Source organism: Quercus suber, unplaced genomic scaffold, assembly GCF_002906115.3.
Source record: "Quercus suber isolate HL8 unplaced genomic scaffold, Cork oak 2.0 scaffold_159, whole genome shotgun sequence".
Classification (NCBI taxonomy): Eukaryota; Viridiplantae; Streptophyta; class Magnoliopsida; order Fagales; family Fagaceae; genus Quercus; species Quercus suber.
Window position 1 is genome coordinate 20,689 of NW_027069620.1, and position 17,511 is coordinate 38,199.

At 35.6% G+C, this 17,511-nt stretch overlaps 1 protein-coding gene across 2 annotated transcripts; it reads left to right on the forward strand.

Annotated features, from left to right (window-relative positions):
* The first annotated feature begins 3,233 nt into the window (after positions 1 to 3,233).
* Positions 3,234 to 14,297, forward strand: LOC112015580 (serine/threonine protein phosphatase 2A 57 kDa regulatory subunit B' theta isoform). Of its 2 annotated transcripts, none has more exons than XM_024047997.2 (3): positions 3,234 to 3,432; positions 3,764 to 5,542; positions 13,347 to 14,297. In XM_024047997.2, the coding sequence occupies exons 2-3, from the start codon at positions 4,343 to 4,345 to the stop codon at positions 13,704 to 13,706; spliced, it is 1,560 nt and encodes a 519-aa protein (XP_023903765.1). In that variant the 5' UTR covers positions 3,234 to 3,432; positions 3,764 to 4,342; the 3' UTR covers positions 13,707 to 14,297. The 2 variants fall into 2 exon arrangements, with proteins under 2 accessions (XP_023903765.1, XP_023903766.1); XM_024047998.2 differs by lacking the exon at positions 3,234 to 3,432 and adding an exon at positions 3,439 to 3,657.
* Positions 14,298 to 17,511: the final 3,214 nt, after the last annotated feature.

Below are 17,511 nucleotides of genomic sequence, written 5' to 3' on the forward strand. Positions count from 1 at the left end.
AGCATTTTTTTTTTGAGAATCGTAATGGTGCAGCATTAGTGGACAAGGCATTGTTGTATCAATTTTGTAATGTATCTGTGACCAATAGGTTGGTAGGAGAGAACTTTGTAAAATAAAGGGGTATTTATATTCTATAAGCATCAGTTTCAGGAGCAAGGAACATCCCTTGCTCCAGCCTAGATTACATGGAGTTTTCTACGTAAACTACTGACTTTGGATGGTTTCAATTTCCATATTCATAAATAGGGTGCCCAATATTCACAGAAGACTTTTTAGTGGCTATTATTTGATTCAACGAAGTCATTACATTTGGATGGGTGACTTCATGGTATCTTTACACGGTTTAGCTTATATGGTATGATTAAAAAATAATATGTTCAAAAAATGGGTCAAGTCACAGGTTAGGCGGGTTGATCCGACCTGATTTGGAAAAAATGGGTCAATTAATGAGTTAATCTGTTTTTACTCTGGGTTAGAACTTTTGGATTCTGGTTGGGTCGTCTAATTCTGACAGGTCGAATATTATTGGAACAAAATTAGTATATCTAAAAGTGTGACTTGTGGAGTACCATTCAATAAAAGAATTTGATCATCAAAATTCTAGCAATAATATTTTCTATAGAACAACGAGGGGAGGCGAGACTTTCTGAAGCAGGAGTATAACATTCAAATTCAATGCGTCGCCCTCTCAAATTACAAACTTGAGGCCTAGTTTAGTTACTTACTTTGGTTACTGCTAGTAATAATGCTTTTGATTTTGCTGTAATGGTCATCTATCAATTCTTTCCATGCAAAGATCTACTCCCCTCTATGATTTCTTCCAACTGTTGTTACTTGTTATACAACCTTTGTCTTCACTAACGGCCACGTCAAAATTAACTTTCACAAAAGGTGGTGGTGGCGATCCCAAGAGCTACTTCTCTTCGCTACATCACAATTCACAAGCAAATCCCAATACTTTATATGATCAGAATATATCTTATTAATTTGTCTTAATAAAAGCATTTGATGTACTATTTGTCTTATGATGCGGTTTCTTGTCGACCATATTGTATCACAACAAATTGCCGCAAATAGTATGAATTTTCTTACTCCTTCCTTGATAGTTGTGGCTTGAATTTTGATTGTGTCATGAACCTCACCCATTTTGATATTGAGTTAAATTGCATTTCAAAAAATTTGGAAGGCCAAGGGAAATTGACCCAAATAATGTTTGTTATTGACCAATTTAGTGAAGAAGTTTTCAAGGATTTCTTTCTCGTACTTCTAGAATATCGATTCCTTTTCCTTTTCCTTGTATTGATTCTTTTCCTAATCATTGACCTTGTTGGGATATTTCTCAAGCGATTTTCCATATTAAAAGTTTAATTGTCTCTTAGATCTTTAGTTTTCAAAGCTTCTCCAAACCTTACTTTTCTAGTGGATTGTTCTCAATATTGTTCTCAATATCTCTAAAGGATGTTACACTTGTTTGTGTTTAGTATCAGCTTGTATAGCTTTTTGCTGAAATTATACTAAAATATATTCGTACTTAAAAAAGTGAGAGAGAAAGAAAAAAAGAGATTTTAAAAAGGAAAAATTATTGAATACTCAGAGAGTACAAAAAACGCGTACTCCCTCATCTCACATAAATTGTGTGTCCCACCATAAATTTAATTAGTAGGACTCATAGTTATGTGAGAGGAGGGAGTATGCACTTATGGTATTCCGAGAGTGCTTAATAATTACCCTTTAAAAAGATGTGTATAAAAGTTAAAAGCAAAAAACTTGTTAAATAAGTTGGAGGCAAACAAACATTTAGACCAATTAGCCTTTGTAATTTTTTATACAAAATTGTTTCAAAGATTCTTGCAAATCCCTTAAGGCCTATGAGGAAAGGATAACTTTCCCATTTCAATTTACTTTTATTTTTGATAGGTTATCATCCGCCTCGACAATGCCGGCAAGACCATCACAAGCTTGGCTTCCTTTGAAGTTGCAAAGTCACTTGACTCCTAGATGGGTGGTGGTTCTTCTTTGTTTAACGTGGCGCCGCCGGGGGGCGGGGGGGAGGGGGGGGGGAGGGGGGAGAAAAGTTTTACAAACTGTACAGTGAAAGTTGCACTGGTTCAATAGTGACTTTTATACATTAAAGAAGATAAAATTCATGTAAAAATAAGTGAAAGAGATTTATAAGCTAGACATATAATGATAGAATATCTAGGTAAGCATAATAATTGCATACCATGTACCGTAGGAATGGTAACGGGGTAGAGATGTCATTAACTACTCTTGCTCCTACACTTGTTTTAGGGGTAGGTGGGATTTTCTCCAATTTCATAAATAATATATTGAAGGTTGTCTTAACTTGAATAGAGAAATAAAATATTTCAGTACCGATCAATATTAGTGTACTTTTTCAAAATTGCCTCTATATATATGTTTCCAAGAACTCAAAAAATAACTTCATTTAACTCATCATGTATGTATCTATTTCGTCACTAACTCAAAATAACTTCTTTGAACTCATCATTGAATTTAGAAAAACCCAATATCATTTTTTTGAGAAATTATTCTCCCAGGTTTAAAAAAAATCCAAAAAATGGATGATTTTGTACTGACCAAAATAGTTGGAGCTGATCAAAATAACCGGTACAATCCAAAACAACCCATATATAACACGATAGATTTCAAGGGTTCAAGTGTACTAGATTACTGGTGAGTAAGGAATATTTCTACTAGTACTATTGTTACGATACTATTTATAACTATGTGGTTTTCTCTCCCAATGCATGCCCCTATCCCATGTTTGGGTGAAAATTTAAATCTCCACCTTGCATCATCCTTTCCACGGGGCGGATTTTTCCTAACTAATTCAAAATGGGCAAATGTTATTATCTAGTATGGTCAATTCCAATCCATTCTTGTTGAAAATTACCGACCCTGTTTTATCTTGGCCTCAATTTTAGACGATTCCGCTAAATTTTAGCTAATATGATATGTTTTGTAAAGATGATTTTCAGAATAACCCTGATTTAATTTTGAATTAATTAATAATTTAATATGATATAACATAGTGTAATAAGGATTTAGTATTTTTTATTATATAAGAATAAAGTTAGCTCTAATCCTAAAATGGTACCCGAATAAAAAATTATAAAAATCCATAGTATTAATAATAATTTTACTTTCTATTGACTGAAAGAGGTACTAAAATGGAATTGACAACTTTGTTAGCATCTCATAGTAGGATCAAATAACATCCATGCTCTCCTTAAGCGTGTTTTTCAACAGTAACTAATCTGATCCCTTAGTTTAGACCTTTCCGCACGAAGGGACAGAGAGAGAGAGAGAGAGTTTCTCTTTTCATCAGCAGCAGCTATTGTCAACTTTATTTTATCTTACTCTCAAAGGTTCCATTGACGGACTGTGAATGTTCTAATGACTATTTTGGTCAGTATCCTCTCTCTCTCTCTCTGTGTCTGTGGCCCAATGGAATTGAGAAAAAGGAAAAGAATAATATCTAAACTTCTCTTGCACTGCTTCTCTATGAAGTCATTACCTCTTTTACTATAAAAAAAACATTCTTCTGCTCCTTTTTTTTGAACTTAATCTTATCTGGGTTTGCTTCACCTTCAATGTTCTTTTGCTTTTTTTTTTTTTTTTCGTTCCTACTATGTAAGTTGTTTACTTTATTTCTTTATCATTCATTCTTTTTTAGTTTTTCAAGAATTGTTTTTGAATACTAGTTTGATAAAAAAAAAATGATGTCTTGGTGTTATAGATCGAACCAGATCCTGCCATCGTCTGAGCCAAGCCGAGTTAGCTGCTAATTTTGAAGGAAAAAAAGGGGCAAGAAGGTGAATTTTCTCTTCAACCCAGTTCTTAGCTAGAAGAACTTAGTTAAAAGACTGGAGCTTTTGGTGTTTGTATCTAATTTTGGAAGTTGTTACTGGGTTCTGTTTGAAGTGTCCTTGTCGTTTTTGTTTGGTTTTATCTGGGTGTCTGAGTTTGAGTCAAAGGGTGTCAAATCATGGAGATAAGTTTGCCAAATTGTTGAATTTTGGGGATGGTATGATAAAAATCAAAACAAGTGTTTCTCATTTGATGCTTTTTGACTAATGCATTGGGGTTTGTGTAATCTGTATATGGGAGTGGGTGTTTGTATCTGAGATTAATACAAGTGGGTCTGTTTTGTTGTTCACTGGTTTAAAATGGATTTTTTGCATCTGGGCTTTCTTCCCTGATGGTGAGACTCTTGTCTCTTTGATGGATTGGGTTCTGCTTTGAGAGAGCCTCTGAAGTCTAGAAACAGCTGGGTTTGATTGGACTTGTGTTTAATATCATTAATTTTCTTCAAGTTATGATCAAACAAATATTTGGTAGGCTTCCCCGGAAGCCATCTAAGTCGGGTGATAATCGTGAATTCGCTGGATCATCTGACCCTTCATCAAATACTTCCATCAATTCGAGAAACAATGACGTAATCTCGAATAGTGCAACGCTTTCAGGCCCTGACTTTGCTCCAACTTCAGGATATAGTTATGGAAGTAAAATTCCCCAAGTTGTTAATCCAAAACTCAATGGTAATCTGGTAAATGGTCCTTATGAAGCATTGCCAGGATTCAGGGATGTCCCCGGCTCTGAGAAGCAGAACTTGTTTATCAAAAAGCTGAACTTGTGCTGTTTTGTCTTTGACTTCACTGATCCAACAAAGAACCTGAAAGAAAAGGACATCAAGCGGCAGACGTTGCTTGAGCTGGTGGATTATGTTACTTCTGCAAATGGGAAGTTTACCGAAACTATCATGCTAGAGGCTATAAAGATGGTGTCTGTGAACTTATTTAGGTCATTTACTCCACAGCCCCGTGAGAACAAGGTTTTAGAAGCTTTTGATTTGGAAGAGGAGGAGCCTTCAATGGACCCTGCATGGCCTCACTTGCAAATTGTGTACGAATTTCTTCTGAGGTTCGTTGCATCTCCTGAGACGGATGCAAAGTTGGCCAAGAGGTACATTGATCACTCTTTTGTTCTAAAATTGCTAGATCTCTTTGATTCTGAGGATCCCAGAGAGAGGGAGTATCTGAAAACAATTCTACATCGCATCTACGGGAAGTTTATGGTGCATCGGCCATTTATTAGGAAAGCAATCAACAACATCTTCTTCCATTTTATTTTTGAAACAGAGAAGCATAATGGGATTGCTGAGCTTTTAGAAGTTTTGGGCAGTATAATCAATGGGTTTGCTCTGCCACTAAAAGAAGAACACAAGTTATTCCTTGTTCGGGCTCTAATCCCTCTTCACAAACCAAGATGCTTACCAATGTACCATCAGCAGTTATCGTACTGCATTACACAATTTGTGGAAAAAGACTGCAAGCTTGCTGACACAGTCATAAGGGGTTTACTGAAGTATTGGCCAATCACAAATAGTTCAAAGGAAGTCATGTTTCTAAGTGAGCTGGAGGAAGTTTTAGAAGCAACTCAGCCAGCAGAATTTCAAAGGTGTATGGTACCCCTGTTCCGGCAAATTGCCCGTTGCTTGAGTAGCTCACATTTTCAGGTAGTGAGCCCTTTAAAGTTTGATCTTAATCTACTTCAGCTTACACTTCCCATCTTGAAGCTTGCTTTGAAATATTTGGTGTTCCCACTTGCTATTTTTCTGGTTCTTTCCTGTAGTAATCGCAGTTTGAATCTGGTGACATGCCTGGTTATGTTGAATAATGATGATTAGTTTCTTTCCTTTCTAAGTGGGAAGAAGGGTGCCTTATGGCGAATTTAACAGTGAAATCTGAAATGTATAGTTGGCTTTCTCACTTGCTGGTACTTACCTCTGGTTGGTTTTATTGCACTAATTTCTCTATCCAGTTTATAAAGCAATGGCTTTATAAAAGAAATCTAAGATTGTTGTGATTTTGCAAATATCTTTGCCTGTGTCACTTCTTTTCTGAGTTGGTGTATCATTACTTTTAGTTTTAGATGATAATGTGCATATGCAATTTTGGTCTTTGTTAAAATCATAAACATTGATTTTGACATGTTTATTTTGGTCAATTTAAATAAATACTTTAAACTTGGTCAATGTTATTGATAAATTTAGATTAAATTGTGGACAGTGGTAATTTGTGTTAGTTATTTGTGCTTATCCATTTCCATTAATTTTGTGATGAAAAGAACTACTTAATCAGTGCTAGATTTAGTATAAACTAATCTTTTGTATTTTTTTTTTTATTTGGTAACTGAATCAAACTCCTATATTTTATCCCTAGGAATGTTATTAATTGACTAGAATTGTTGGACAGGATTAAATATTGAGATGATGAGTTGAGGACCCCTAGCAAAAAAAATTAAATTAATTAATGAGTTTTGAGCTCAATTGCTAGGGTAATTTTTCTGGTCCATAAATAAAATTTCTTGAAATAGTGGGTAGATTTCTTCATGGCATTCCTGCACATTTCTTGGGATTCTGATTTTCTTAAGGTATGCTTGGAATGTACTTGGAGAATCTAAAGGACATGGGCGATTGACTAAGGAGACTTAGTGGTGGAATAAGGAGGTAAAGCAGCAATTAGATTAAAGAGAGAGTTATAGAAGCCTACCTAGATGTAGGGACAATGCTGCTTATGAAAATCATAAAAGGCTGTCCAAGAGGCTAAATGTAAGGCTTATGAGGAACTATATAGCAAGCTGGGGGCAAAGGATAGAGAAGAATATTTATAAACTTGCTAAGACAAGTGAAATGAAAACAAGAGACTGGAATGGTGTCAAGTGCATTAAATATGAAGATCAGAGAGTGTTAGTAAAGGAATAGGAGATTAAAGAGAGATGGAAAAGTTATTTTGATAAAATTTTTAATGAGAGCAATGGATTGGAGTGAATTGAGTAACCCAGTTGAGGATAGAAACTGTAGGTTTGTTCGGAAGAATTAGGTTGACCAAGGTATAAGGCACATTGAGGAACATGAAAACAAGAAAAGCTACAGGACTTGATGAAATTCCCATTGAAGTTTGGAAGTGCTTTGGTGAGTGGATGTATGCTGGTTGACAAACCTTTCAATAAGATCTGAGGTTTTAACAAAATGCCGAGTGAAATGGTGGAGAAATATTCTGATACCTATTTACAAAAACAGGGAGATATTCAAAATTTTATAAGTTATCATAGAATCCAGCTTACGAGTCACACTATGAAACTTTGGGAGAGAGTGATTGATTATAGGTTAAGACACGAAACAACAATATCAGAGAATCCAAGGATGTTGTTTTCTAGGGAGATCTACCATGGAAACTATTTTCTTACTTAGACACCTAATGGAAAAATATTGAGAAGCCCATGAAGATTTTCATATGGTTTTTGTTGACCTGGAGAATAGGCTCCCTAGAGAAGCCCATGAAGATTTTAAACGAGTTTCCATTACTATAGGTTTATATCAAGGATCAATATTTCAGTCAATTATCTCCTTGCATTAGTGATGGATGAGCTTCCATTACAGTTCTGGCATGACATATGGCGTGGGGATCATCATTTGAAGATGGTGTTTGCCAATTTGTACGCACATTCCATAGCTAGAGAAGCGTCAGTTGATTTGTATTGGTTAGAAAGATAGATGGGGAGATGTGGAGCTAGAATATAAGGTTTCATACAGATTATAATGATTGGGAGTTGGAGTCAGTAGACTCCTTTCTAAATGTTCGTTACTTAAACATCCCTAGAAGAAAGGGTTGTGACAATGAGTTGTAGATTGAAAGGGAGAGGGGACTTTGGTGTTTGTACTTTTAACAATGTCTTACGAGGTCCATGTGCCCTGTCTTTCTCATGGAATAGTATTTGATGTGTAAAGGCCCCAAGGAGGGTCGATTCCTTCGTATGGACAACAACATGGGGGAAGATCCTAACATTTGATAGAATCATCAAGAGAGGGTACATGTTAGTAGGATAGTGCTGTATGTGTTGGTCATGGGGATGTGGTGGATCATTACTGTTACATTGCACTGTTGCTTATGATTTCCCATGGAATGGTATTTGTTGTGTGAAGGCCCCAAAAAGGCTTCGTATGGACAACATGTGGGAAGATCAAGAACCTAACATGTGATAATCTCATTAAGGGAGGCTACATGTTAGTAGGTTGGTGCTGTATGTGTCAGTGCAGCAGACTAAAAGCTCTAATACCATGTTGTTTGGATGAAAAAGTATTTTTAGGGTTTATTAGTTAACAACCCTAACGCTATATATATATATATATATATGGGTACAGTACAAAAATTACGGTTCTGCCCCAAACATTATACTAACTCATAACAGTTACTGTTACATTGTGGAGTGTAGTCTTTAGATCTTTCGGGATTCAATAGTTGTTATTGGAATAGGTCGTTGATCTCTTGTGTGGTTGGAGGAATTAGGTTGGCAAACATTCCTCAGATACTTAGAACACAGTCCTGTTATGTTTAATGTGGACATTGTGGAGGGAACAAAATCGTCGTACTTTTGAGGATACAAAAAGTTCTGCGACTCAATTGACAACAATTTTTTATTAAATCTTTGTTTGATTAGTCTTCTGTCTGGGGTTGAATTTCAAGAGTCACAACACTTTTGTACATAGTACCTTTTCTTTTAAATTCTATAGGCTTCTGTGTTCATGATACATGTTACATAACACCTTTTCTTTTTAATTCTATAGGCTTCTGTGTTCATGATACATGTACACGGAGTGGTCATTTTTTCAATAAAAAATCATTACTTATAAAAAAAACCAGCTTAGCTTACTGAATGTTGGGCTGTTGATGAACAACATTTTCATAAAATGAGTGTAGTTGAAATGAGAATGTTAAGATGGATAACAAAAGGAAAGATAGGATTTTAAATGAGAAAATTTGCTTAAAAATAGGGGTGACCCTTATTGATGAAAATATGAGGGAGAATCACTTGTGAATATTTGGTCATGTACACAGGAGAGCAGTTAATGCACTAGTGAGAAAGAGAGTTAATTCCCGTTGAGGGAATGTAAAAGGTAGAGGAAGACCTAAAATAGCATTAGTTGTAAAAAAGGGCAGGTAAATTATGGAGGTAATAGAGAGTATGAATTCGGATAAAATAGAATGGTGGAAAATAATACATGTGGCCGACCTTGATTAACCTATTGAGGATCCATAGCTGACCCCTAAATTATATTTTGTAATTGAGGGAGATGGGGAGTGAGGAGAGGAGAGAAGAGGAGGTGGCCGGAGCATACAATTTTTAGTATATTTTGACAACCTTTGCCTTTCCTCCTCTCTCCTCTCCTCCTTCCTATGCCCAAAAAAAAAAAAAAAAAAAAAAAAAAAAAAAAATTCTCATCTGAGCATAGGGTATAGATTTGGAGGTGTATATCTTACTTAGGGTTGTAAAACATTGGTACCTTCCCCTACGTTAGTCTTCCTAGGGATATGTGGGATTTCATTTGTAGCTTGAAATACTGTTTATATATATATGATAGTAGCAATCGTGATGCCTCTGTTGACACTGGTGTCACAACACCAACATTTTTGTGACTGCTTTGAGGACCTATTCTCGTCATGTTATTCTTTCATTTCTTATGATTGGTTACAACTCTTCAGTAATTACTAATTATATATATCAAGTCTAAACAGGATGGCTTAAAAAAGGATCTCTGAAACTGGAAAAAGTAAAAAAGTATAAAAGAAAATAACTATTAAAAAAGAATATTAAAGAAAATATTGGGCAGGCTACAAAAGGCACTAGTGATTTGCGTTTACTATGGAGTATTTAGCCCCTCAAAAAGTTCATTTCCCATAAGCCATTCCTTGATTCTTGTATTGTAAAGACATGGGTTCAAGGCTCAAGTCCATTGTATTATCCTAGTTAAGGCCCAAGCCCATTATATTATCCTAGTCCAAGTTGTGCTAGGAACTCTAGTTGTAATTGTAAAAGTTGTCCTAATTATACTATTGTGACCATAGGGTTAGTTGAGGGTTAGTTTACTGTATATACCTGTCAATAAGTACATTATAATACAAATAGAGAGGTGAACAGTGAAGATGTAGTCATTTAGGGCTTTATGTTGTAGATGTATGCCACTAAGGTTGAACTATGTTAATCCTGTGTAGCTACATCCAGTCTCTCTCTCCTCTTTATTTATTCTTAATATTTTTTTTCTCATTTTTAGTGTTGTGAACTGTGAAAAATTAGTTAACATAATGTTCTTACAAACTTGTAAAATAATTTTTTATCTATCATGATTGAACATCTGATTATGGTGCTTGGGAATGTTTTAAAACTTTTCAGCTTTTCTCAGGGCATATAGGGATATGAATTTCAGTTGCTTATGTTTTCAGTGCAAACTATCAGTGATGGTAAGCTAAAAGATGCTAGTTTATATTTGCTGTTTAATAAATTTTTTTATGTTCTTGTATTGGGAGAGGTAAAATTTGTATTTAACATTGAGAGGAAACAAATGCTGCCTATGGTTCAATCGGAAGTGTAGGGATGGCTGGGTGAAGGGTTGCTGGACTTGCAATCTGTCCTGTTGGGTCTGTCTGTTGAAGCAACTGGTTGGCTAATATGTAAACCTCTATTATTGCTGGCTTGCTAGATAGAGGCTCTAGGTAGGGACGTGACTGCTTGCATATAGTGAGGTTGCTGCATTGCTCATTTATTATGATAAATTATTAACTTATTAGGTTTGATTTTAAGGTTGAGTCTTCTCTTTATCTGATTTATAAATTGCTTTACTGGCAGCTTGATCCTTGGGTGTTAAGAACTACTGACGAATCTTTTTGTCTACTTTGAGTTTCAAAGCTTAACATAGTTGTTCAGCATGTACTGCACTGGACATGATTAATGATTGAAAAGTCATGGTTACTTGTGTGCCACTGAGAAATAATGATTGAAAAAGTTCATGATTGCCCAAATGAGTATTGAGCTTGAAGTTATAATGCATATGGTTGCCAGTCATTTGTAGATCCTACTGTTACATGAACTGAAGGAAAAAATGATGGACAAGAGTGGATGAGACAGACTTGATTTAGTGTTATTTGATGTCTGACACTGGTTTGACCAGGCGAGTGGTCTACCTTAATTTGCAAAATTTTCCTGTTTTACATAAAAAATGGGAGGTGGAGAGAGGTTGAAGTGTGATGGTGTTGCAGCAGCATCAGGGGTGGAAACAGGTTAAAAGTATGACAGTAGTTAAGATGTTAGGGTAGCAGTTGTGGTCTGATCTGGTGGTCTGGATGGCAATGCAATTTAGTGATGAAGTTGATGGTGTTGTTGAGTGTTAGGGTGGTGGCAATGGTGATGTGGTGGCTGTAGTAGCTGGCTGGTGGTGGGGTGATGGTGTTGTTTTGTCATGGGAGTGAAGGTGGTTGTGGTTGTTTATATCAGTGCTGTGGATTAGATGAATTGTTCTTAGCTCATGATTTTTTTATTTTTTAATAAATGAATGTGAACCAGGTATAGTGAGTAAATCGCTCTTTCTTGTTCAAATCATTTGATAGCCTGGGTTATTTTTCAATAAACAATAATTATGAATTGAAGTAGTATAATCAGTGTTTTAAAATCCGAACCACTGACAGGATGATCCAACCGGATTGACTATGAACCAGGAGTTCAGCTGGTTTTATAAACTCTCAGAACCAGATAATTTTACATTTCTGTTTATAACTGTACATGTCATGATTGGACTGTTTGACTCACAAAACCATTTGTGGGTTGAGGTGGCCTTTCAGGAGCAATTCTCACGCTTCCAATAGATTGTGACCTAGAGCTCAATGAGGCATGAATAAGATATTGCCGAAAGTAAATCTAAGTGGTGACCAGCCGGAGATCAATTGGAATGTCTGGTACCAGACTAGGGGGAGAAATGTGAGTCACCATTGCTAGCATCTATCTTACTAGTGATGTGATGGGGAATTTTTGACTCGGAGTGACAGCAACATGAAGAGCCCAAGTAGAAGGAGATTGCCAGAGTAATGTGATTATGATTGATTTGATGGAAAGATGAGGCCATATCTTTTTCCACCAAGGATAGATTTATCCCAGGATGAGAAGGTGTTTGCTAGTTTGCATGTTTGTATTGTTAATTTAGGCACATTTAGACCTCTAGCCTGGCCTACTTATTGCTTAGCATGATGAGTTTTCCTCTGCAGTGAAGTGTTCCCTGTGTAGTAAAAAAATCCAATAAATGTATGCAATACTAGCAGTCTAGCTAGAATCTCCAAAATGGATTACACAGATCTTTTTTTTTTGAACCATTGTAGTTCATGAGTCATTAAAGTCATTATATATATATATATATATATTTGGTGAATGGATATTATTTTTATGATGTTACAATGCGATATAGGAAACTATTTGTTTGTTTATGCCTTTTTACTTTAAGATTTATTATTATTCTAAAATAATTTCTATTGTTTAGGCTTTATTGTTTTTTAGTTTTCTTATATAAGTCATGAAATATGCTTCGAAGTTTTTTAGATTTCTTTAGACATTTTTTAATTCAAAATAGCTAAGTTTTTACAATTTTTTTTCTTCTATTTATTTATGTTTTAATTAATTATTCAATTATTTATGATGTGATCATGGTCTGACCTTTGGTTGAATTCTAGTTCTACCTAAAATCTTGAATTTCTTCCTTTTCTGGTTCTTTGTATGGTCTGGTTTCTAAAACATTGAGTATATTTGATTCATGTACTTAGAAAAAGAAAATTTACCTTGTTCTAAGTTACCATTCAATTTAAGTAGTAAGCATTGAGAGGACTTCTTAGTCATAGGGGCATATTCCAGGAAAAGAGCTTGGAATTGGTATGAAGGCTTATTTAATGCATTGATGCATATGTTTATGTTGGGCATAATACATCTATCGAAACTTAGCTAAGTAAAGTTTGATCAGATGTTTGTATGATATTTTCCTTTGGTGCATTTTCTAGTTGCACTGTTCTTTGTCAAGGGAGATTGGAGGATCAGGTGCTACAGTGCTCTCCCATCTTATAGGTTGTGGTTCAATATTGTTCTATGTACTAACTGTTTCCAATTGCTTATGGAGTGAGTATCCCATAATGGTTGCAACTGAAATTTGTGCCCTTTTACAATCATTTTGATTTTGTTTGACTTGATCAAATGTCAAAGTATATTCAGTTGCCTTTGGCATACAGGCTGATGTTGGTTAAAAATTCTTTTGTGCGTCAAGATTTAACATGAGATTCTGGTTTAGGACTTCCATACCTTGGTCATCTACTCATATTGGGATCCTAATCCTAGTTTAAACTCTAATAGATGATGATAATACATCATATGTGTTTCCTGAAGTTTGAATACTTGGATGTTTAAAAAAAAAGAAAGAACTTGAATATTTTAATGGATACTTTCTTTTACAGGTGGCAGAGAGAGCTTTGTACTTGTGGAACAATGACCACATTGAAAACTTAATCAGACAAAACCGTAAAGTTATACTGCCAATCATCTTCCCTGCTCTGGAGAAAAATGGTCGTAACCACTGGAATCAGGTGGTTCAAAGCTTGACGATTAACGTCCGCAAGATCTTCTCTGATGTTGATCCTGAGCTATTTGAGGAATGCTTGCACCAGTTCCAGGAAGATGAAGCAAAAGTGGAGGAGATCAAAACAAAACAGGAGGCGATATGGAAGCGTTTAGAAGAGATTGCTGCATCCAAAGCTGCAAGTAGTGAAGCACTTCTCAATCCGCACAATATAACCACTGAAACATCTTCAAACTAATGTGAAGGTCTCAATTTTTTGGTTAATAGGAGCATTAGATGGTTAATGGTGCTTTAAGAGGTTGAATGCACATGGATGGTTGTCTAAACTTGTAGCTGCTCATGCCGCTTTCAGGGCTGTTAGTGCCACAAAGATCAACTGCACATGACACCTCTATGCAGCACTGAAGTTTGTAATCTGGAATTCACACAGATTCTGTATACGGGGATACACTGCAAAATTAAGTCGGAAACTCCACTCCATGTCTGTGAGAAAGAAGACATAGGTGATATTTATGGCCTTTTCATTGATATTTAAATTGTTGAGACGAGGAAGTTGCAGATCAAAGGTAATTTACACATCTGGACTTGATTTCAATGAGTTCTGAAATACTTATTGAACTAAATTTCATTTGTGTATGTGTATGTATTAATATTATTTATTGATTGATCTTAGAGAACCCTTTTTTCAGTGTGAATTGTTGATTACATAGATGTTGATATATTTAAGTGATCTCAATTGGAAGAAACCTTTGTATTTTTATTTTTTGGTCTGACAAACATTTGTTCTCTCTGTAGTATATTCTCAATCTAAAGGTATGTTTTAGAGTTTGGCAGTAAGTGTATTAGAATATTGGGGTGATTTCACTGATTTGTTCTAAAGCAAGATGCTCAGGGTGAATATGAAACCACAAAGGGTATTCCTCCCGTTTCACTTTTGCTGTTAGAATTCCATCCGTTTGTTTGTTCATCCTATGTTTATGCATGCATTGTCTGGATTCAGAACTTCTAGAGGCTTGAACATCAAAATACTTACCATTTCCGTTTTTCTTACAAATCTTCCAGCTCCATTCCAGATGTCCTGCTAATGACTCCCATTCTAGGAGTTCATAAACTCATTATTACAGTCTTCCTTTTCATCTGCTCACCAATTTTACCATTCTGTTTTGGTTTATTTCTTCAGCTGCCACAAACTGAAGAAATCAGGATAGCTCTAAAGTTTTCTCTGCATTCTTTTTTTTAGTCAATGACATTTATTTTGTTTGTTTGTTTTGCTAAGCTATACCAAAAGCACTTGATAGGTTTATGGAGCTCCTTTGCATTCTGCTTGGTCTTTAAGAACACCAAATGGTTTTCCTCCAATCCACGTGGGCAGATAGTGTGTCATATATATATATATATATATATGAACTAGCTAGCCAAAGCAGGCAAAGTAGAGGCTGAGAGCCTATAAGAGTACAGAGCAGAAGCATTAAAGCTTAAAATACTAGATAATTCAGAAGAGGGAGTTATCTAAAATTACAAAATCATCTTGGTTGAGAACAAACCCTCTTGCAAGCCCATCCGCACATTGATTTGCTTCATGGTAGACATACATAACGCTTATTTGTTGAAGCTTGCTGAGCAATGACCTACAATGCAATCATTCAAATGGGGGGAACAAGCCCTCTTAGTCTTGGAAAATTCTTCCGTCACACTAGCAGAAACTCCAATGGACCTAGAAGAGCCTTTGATCCAATTTCCAAAGGGAGCCTCTTCTCAAACCCCCTCCACCTGCTTTACCTGGGTTGCCTTGAGATGCATCAATCATCAGTATTTAATTCGTACCAACCAGCAGGAGGCTTAACCCAGAATATTGGGACAGCTATTTTCTCCTTCAACTAATGAGATCTTCCCACACAGAAATAGAACTCTTAAGGCTTTGTTGGAATAGGTGATCCCCCCCAATTGAAAGCACTGATACAAAAGGATAGTGTCATTTTTGTTTGTGAAACTTATATTCCAACCCCATGAAAACCCTCGTGCCTTGTTCTAGTGTGATTCTTGAAATTATGAATTACTTAATGAGAAGTGATACGTTACAAAAATTTTATAACATTTTTACAACAAATTATAGGTGGTAAGTTATTATTGGTTATAATTTGAACTCACTATTAAATTTACTTTTTTATTCACTAATAATAGCCAGTAACAATTTGCCACTTAGATTTTTATTTTTTTTTATTTTATTTTTATTTTTATAAGTTGCCATTTAGAATTTGTTGTGAAAGTATTATGAAAATATTATTAGCGTAACATTTTTCATTACTCAATATAACAAGCTTATTTAGTCCAATACTATCGCTATTATTAGATTGGACCAAATATTTTTGATGATGCATTATCACTTAAATGGGAAAAATCTTGCTCACTCTTAAATATTTTCTTCTCTTCGCCAATGTGCCCTACCTGAGTTGGAGTGCTGGGATTTTAAAGCTAACTAACCTGCGTGATGTGTTGAAATTTTGCATTAACTTATATATATTTATAAAAAAAATATTACACACGGGAGAAATAATATATAGGAAGAATATTCAAAATAGACTAACAACACTGAACCCCATAATCGGTTTAGCCCAAAAATAGTTTTAATCAAGTTTTAAACAAAGAGATTTCATTCAATTGAATATAAAATATAATCAAATTTTACTGAACCCAAAACATATACCTAACTCCAAGGTACCATATTGTTAGTTCAATATGTGTCTAAAACACCCTTGAACGTTTAGACCTCAAATTAAAAAAATATCAATTCAAGCTTATAATTAAACAATTAATGTGCGGAACATGAACATAAGCCAATCACAGAATTGATAACTAATCTATGCCAAATATAAATACATCTATAGCAGTAAATATAAAGTAAAGATAAAGAGAAGGAAGATGCAAACACACGGACAACACACGATGTGTTATCGAAGAGAAAACCGAAGTCCTCGGCGTAAAACCTCTCCCTTGCCCTCCAAGCGGTAAAATAATCCACTAAAGAATGTAGTTAGGATACATGAACAGCAGAAGACCCTCAAAACCTAATCTACCCAAGTATCTAAGCCCTCCAAGCTTCTTGCTCCAACGAGGTTACGCCGAACTTATTTCTTCTTTAACTTTTCGGATTCCGCTATTAGACCATAGCATCAACTAATGTATATTAGTTCCTCTAAATTGCTTCTCTTAGCACCAAATAAACATTCTCACAGACATAGGTGTGGTGAGATAAGGATTTGGTCAATGACCTCTCAAGGGTATGACAATGGAGAGGAAGAGAGTAGAAGAATTTGTAGAGTCTCTAAGGTAAAGATTGGGGATGAGGCAATCTTGTTTTTCTCTAGGGTTTCTCTCACAAAATTCTCTCTCGAAACTCTCTCAAATTAGTGGGTACAAGGGTCTATATATAGTGGTGTGTGTTTGGAATACGAAGAGTCAGTTTTTGTCAAACAGGGCTGATTGGTGGTTTGACCTCGCGGCTTGTCCAAGTTGCAAGTTCAAGTCGCGACGTAACGGCCTGACCAGGTTGGGACTTTTGTCCTGTAGTGCGATAGCTGGCATGACCCTTTAGCTCCCCATGTGTGCATCTCATGTGCCTGCAGTTGGCAGCTTGCCAGCCGTGAGTCAGCTGCGAGTCCTAGTCGCGAACCCCTACTTTCTTGCACATATTTGAGCTTCTCTTCACCTCTTCTCATACGCTACCCTTACAATAATCCCACCTAAATACAGGGTTACTAAGTGCTAAATTACAAGCAAATAGACATGGAATAAAACCAACAAGATGGTTGATAAATTTTAACCTTACAATCTCCCCCTTTGGCTATTCCGTGACAAAACCCTAAATTAAACTCTAAACGTAACGCGTAAGTTGGAAACAATTGGAAAACTCATTCACACCTAACTTTAGAATCTATGGAGCTTTAGAATTATAAGAACAAGTAACTCCTGAAACATAACAACACAATAAGTTCATTGTATACAGAAAACTTGTAAAGCAAGTGGAACAAGCACAATGCGATCAA

What these genes read in the sequence shown, in the direction of transcription:
- LOC112015580 (XM_024047997.2), top strand. Translation starts at nt 4,343, where the DNA reads ATGATCAAACAAATATTTGGTAGGCTTCCCCGGAAGCCATCTAAGTCG. An exon ending in TGAGTAGCTCACATTTTCAG is followed by an intron (nt 5,543 to 13,346) that starts GTAGTGAGCCCT and finishes TTTCTTTTACAG; the next exon opens with GTGGCAGAGAGAGCTTTGTA.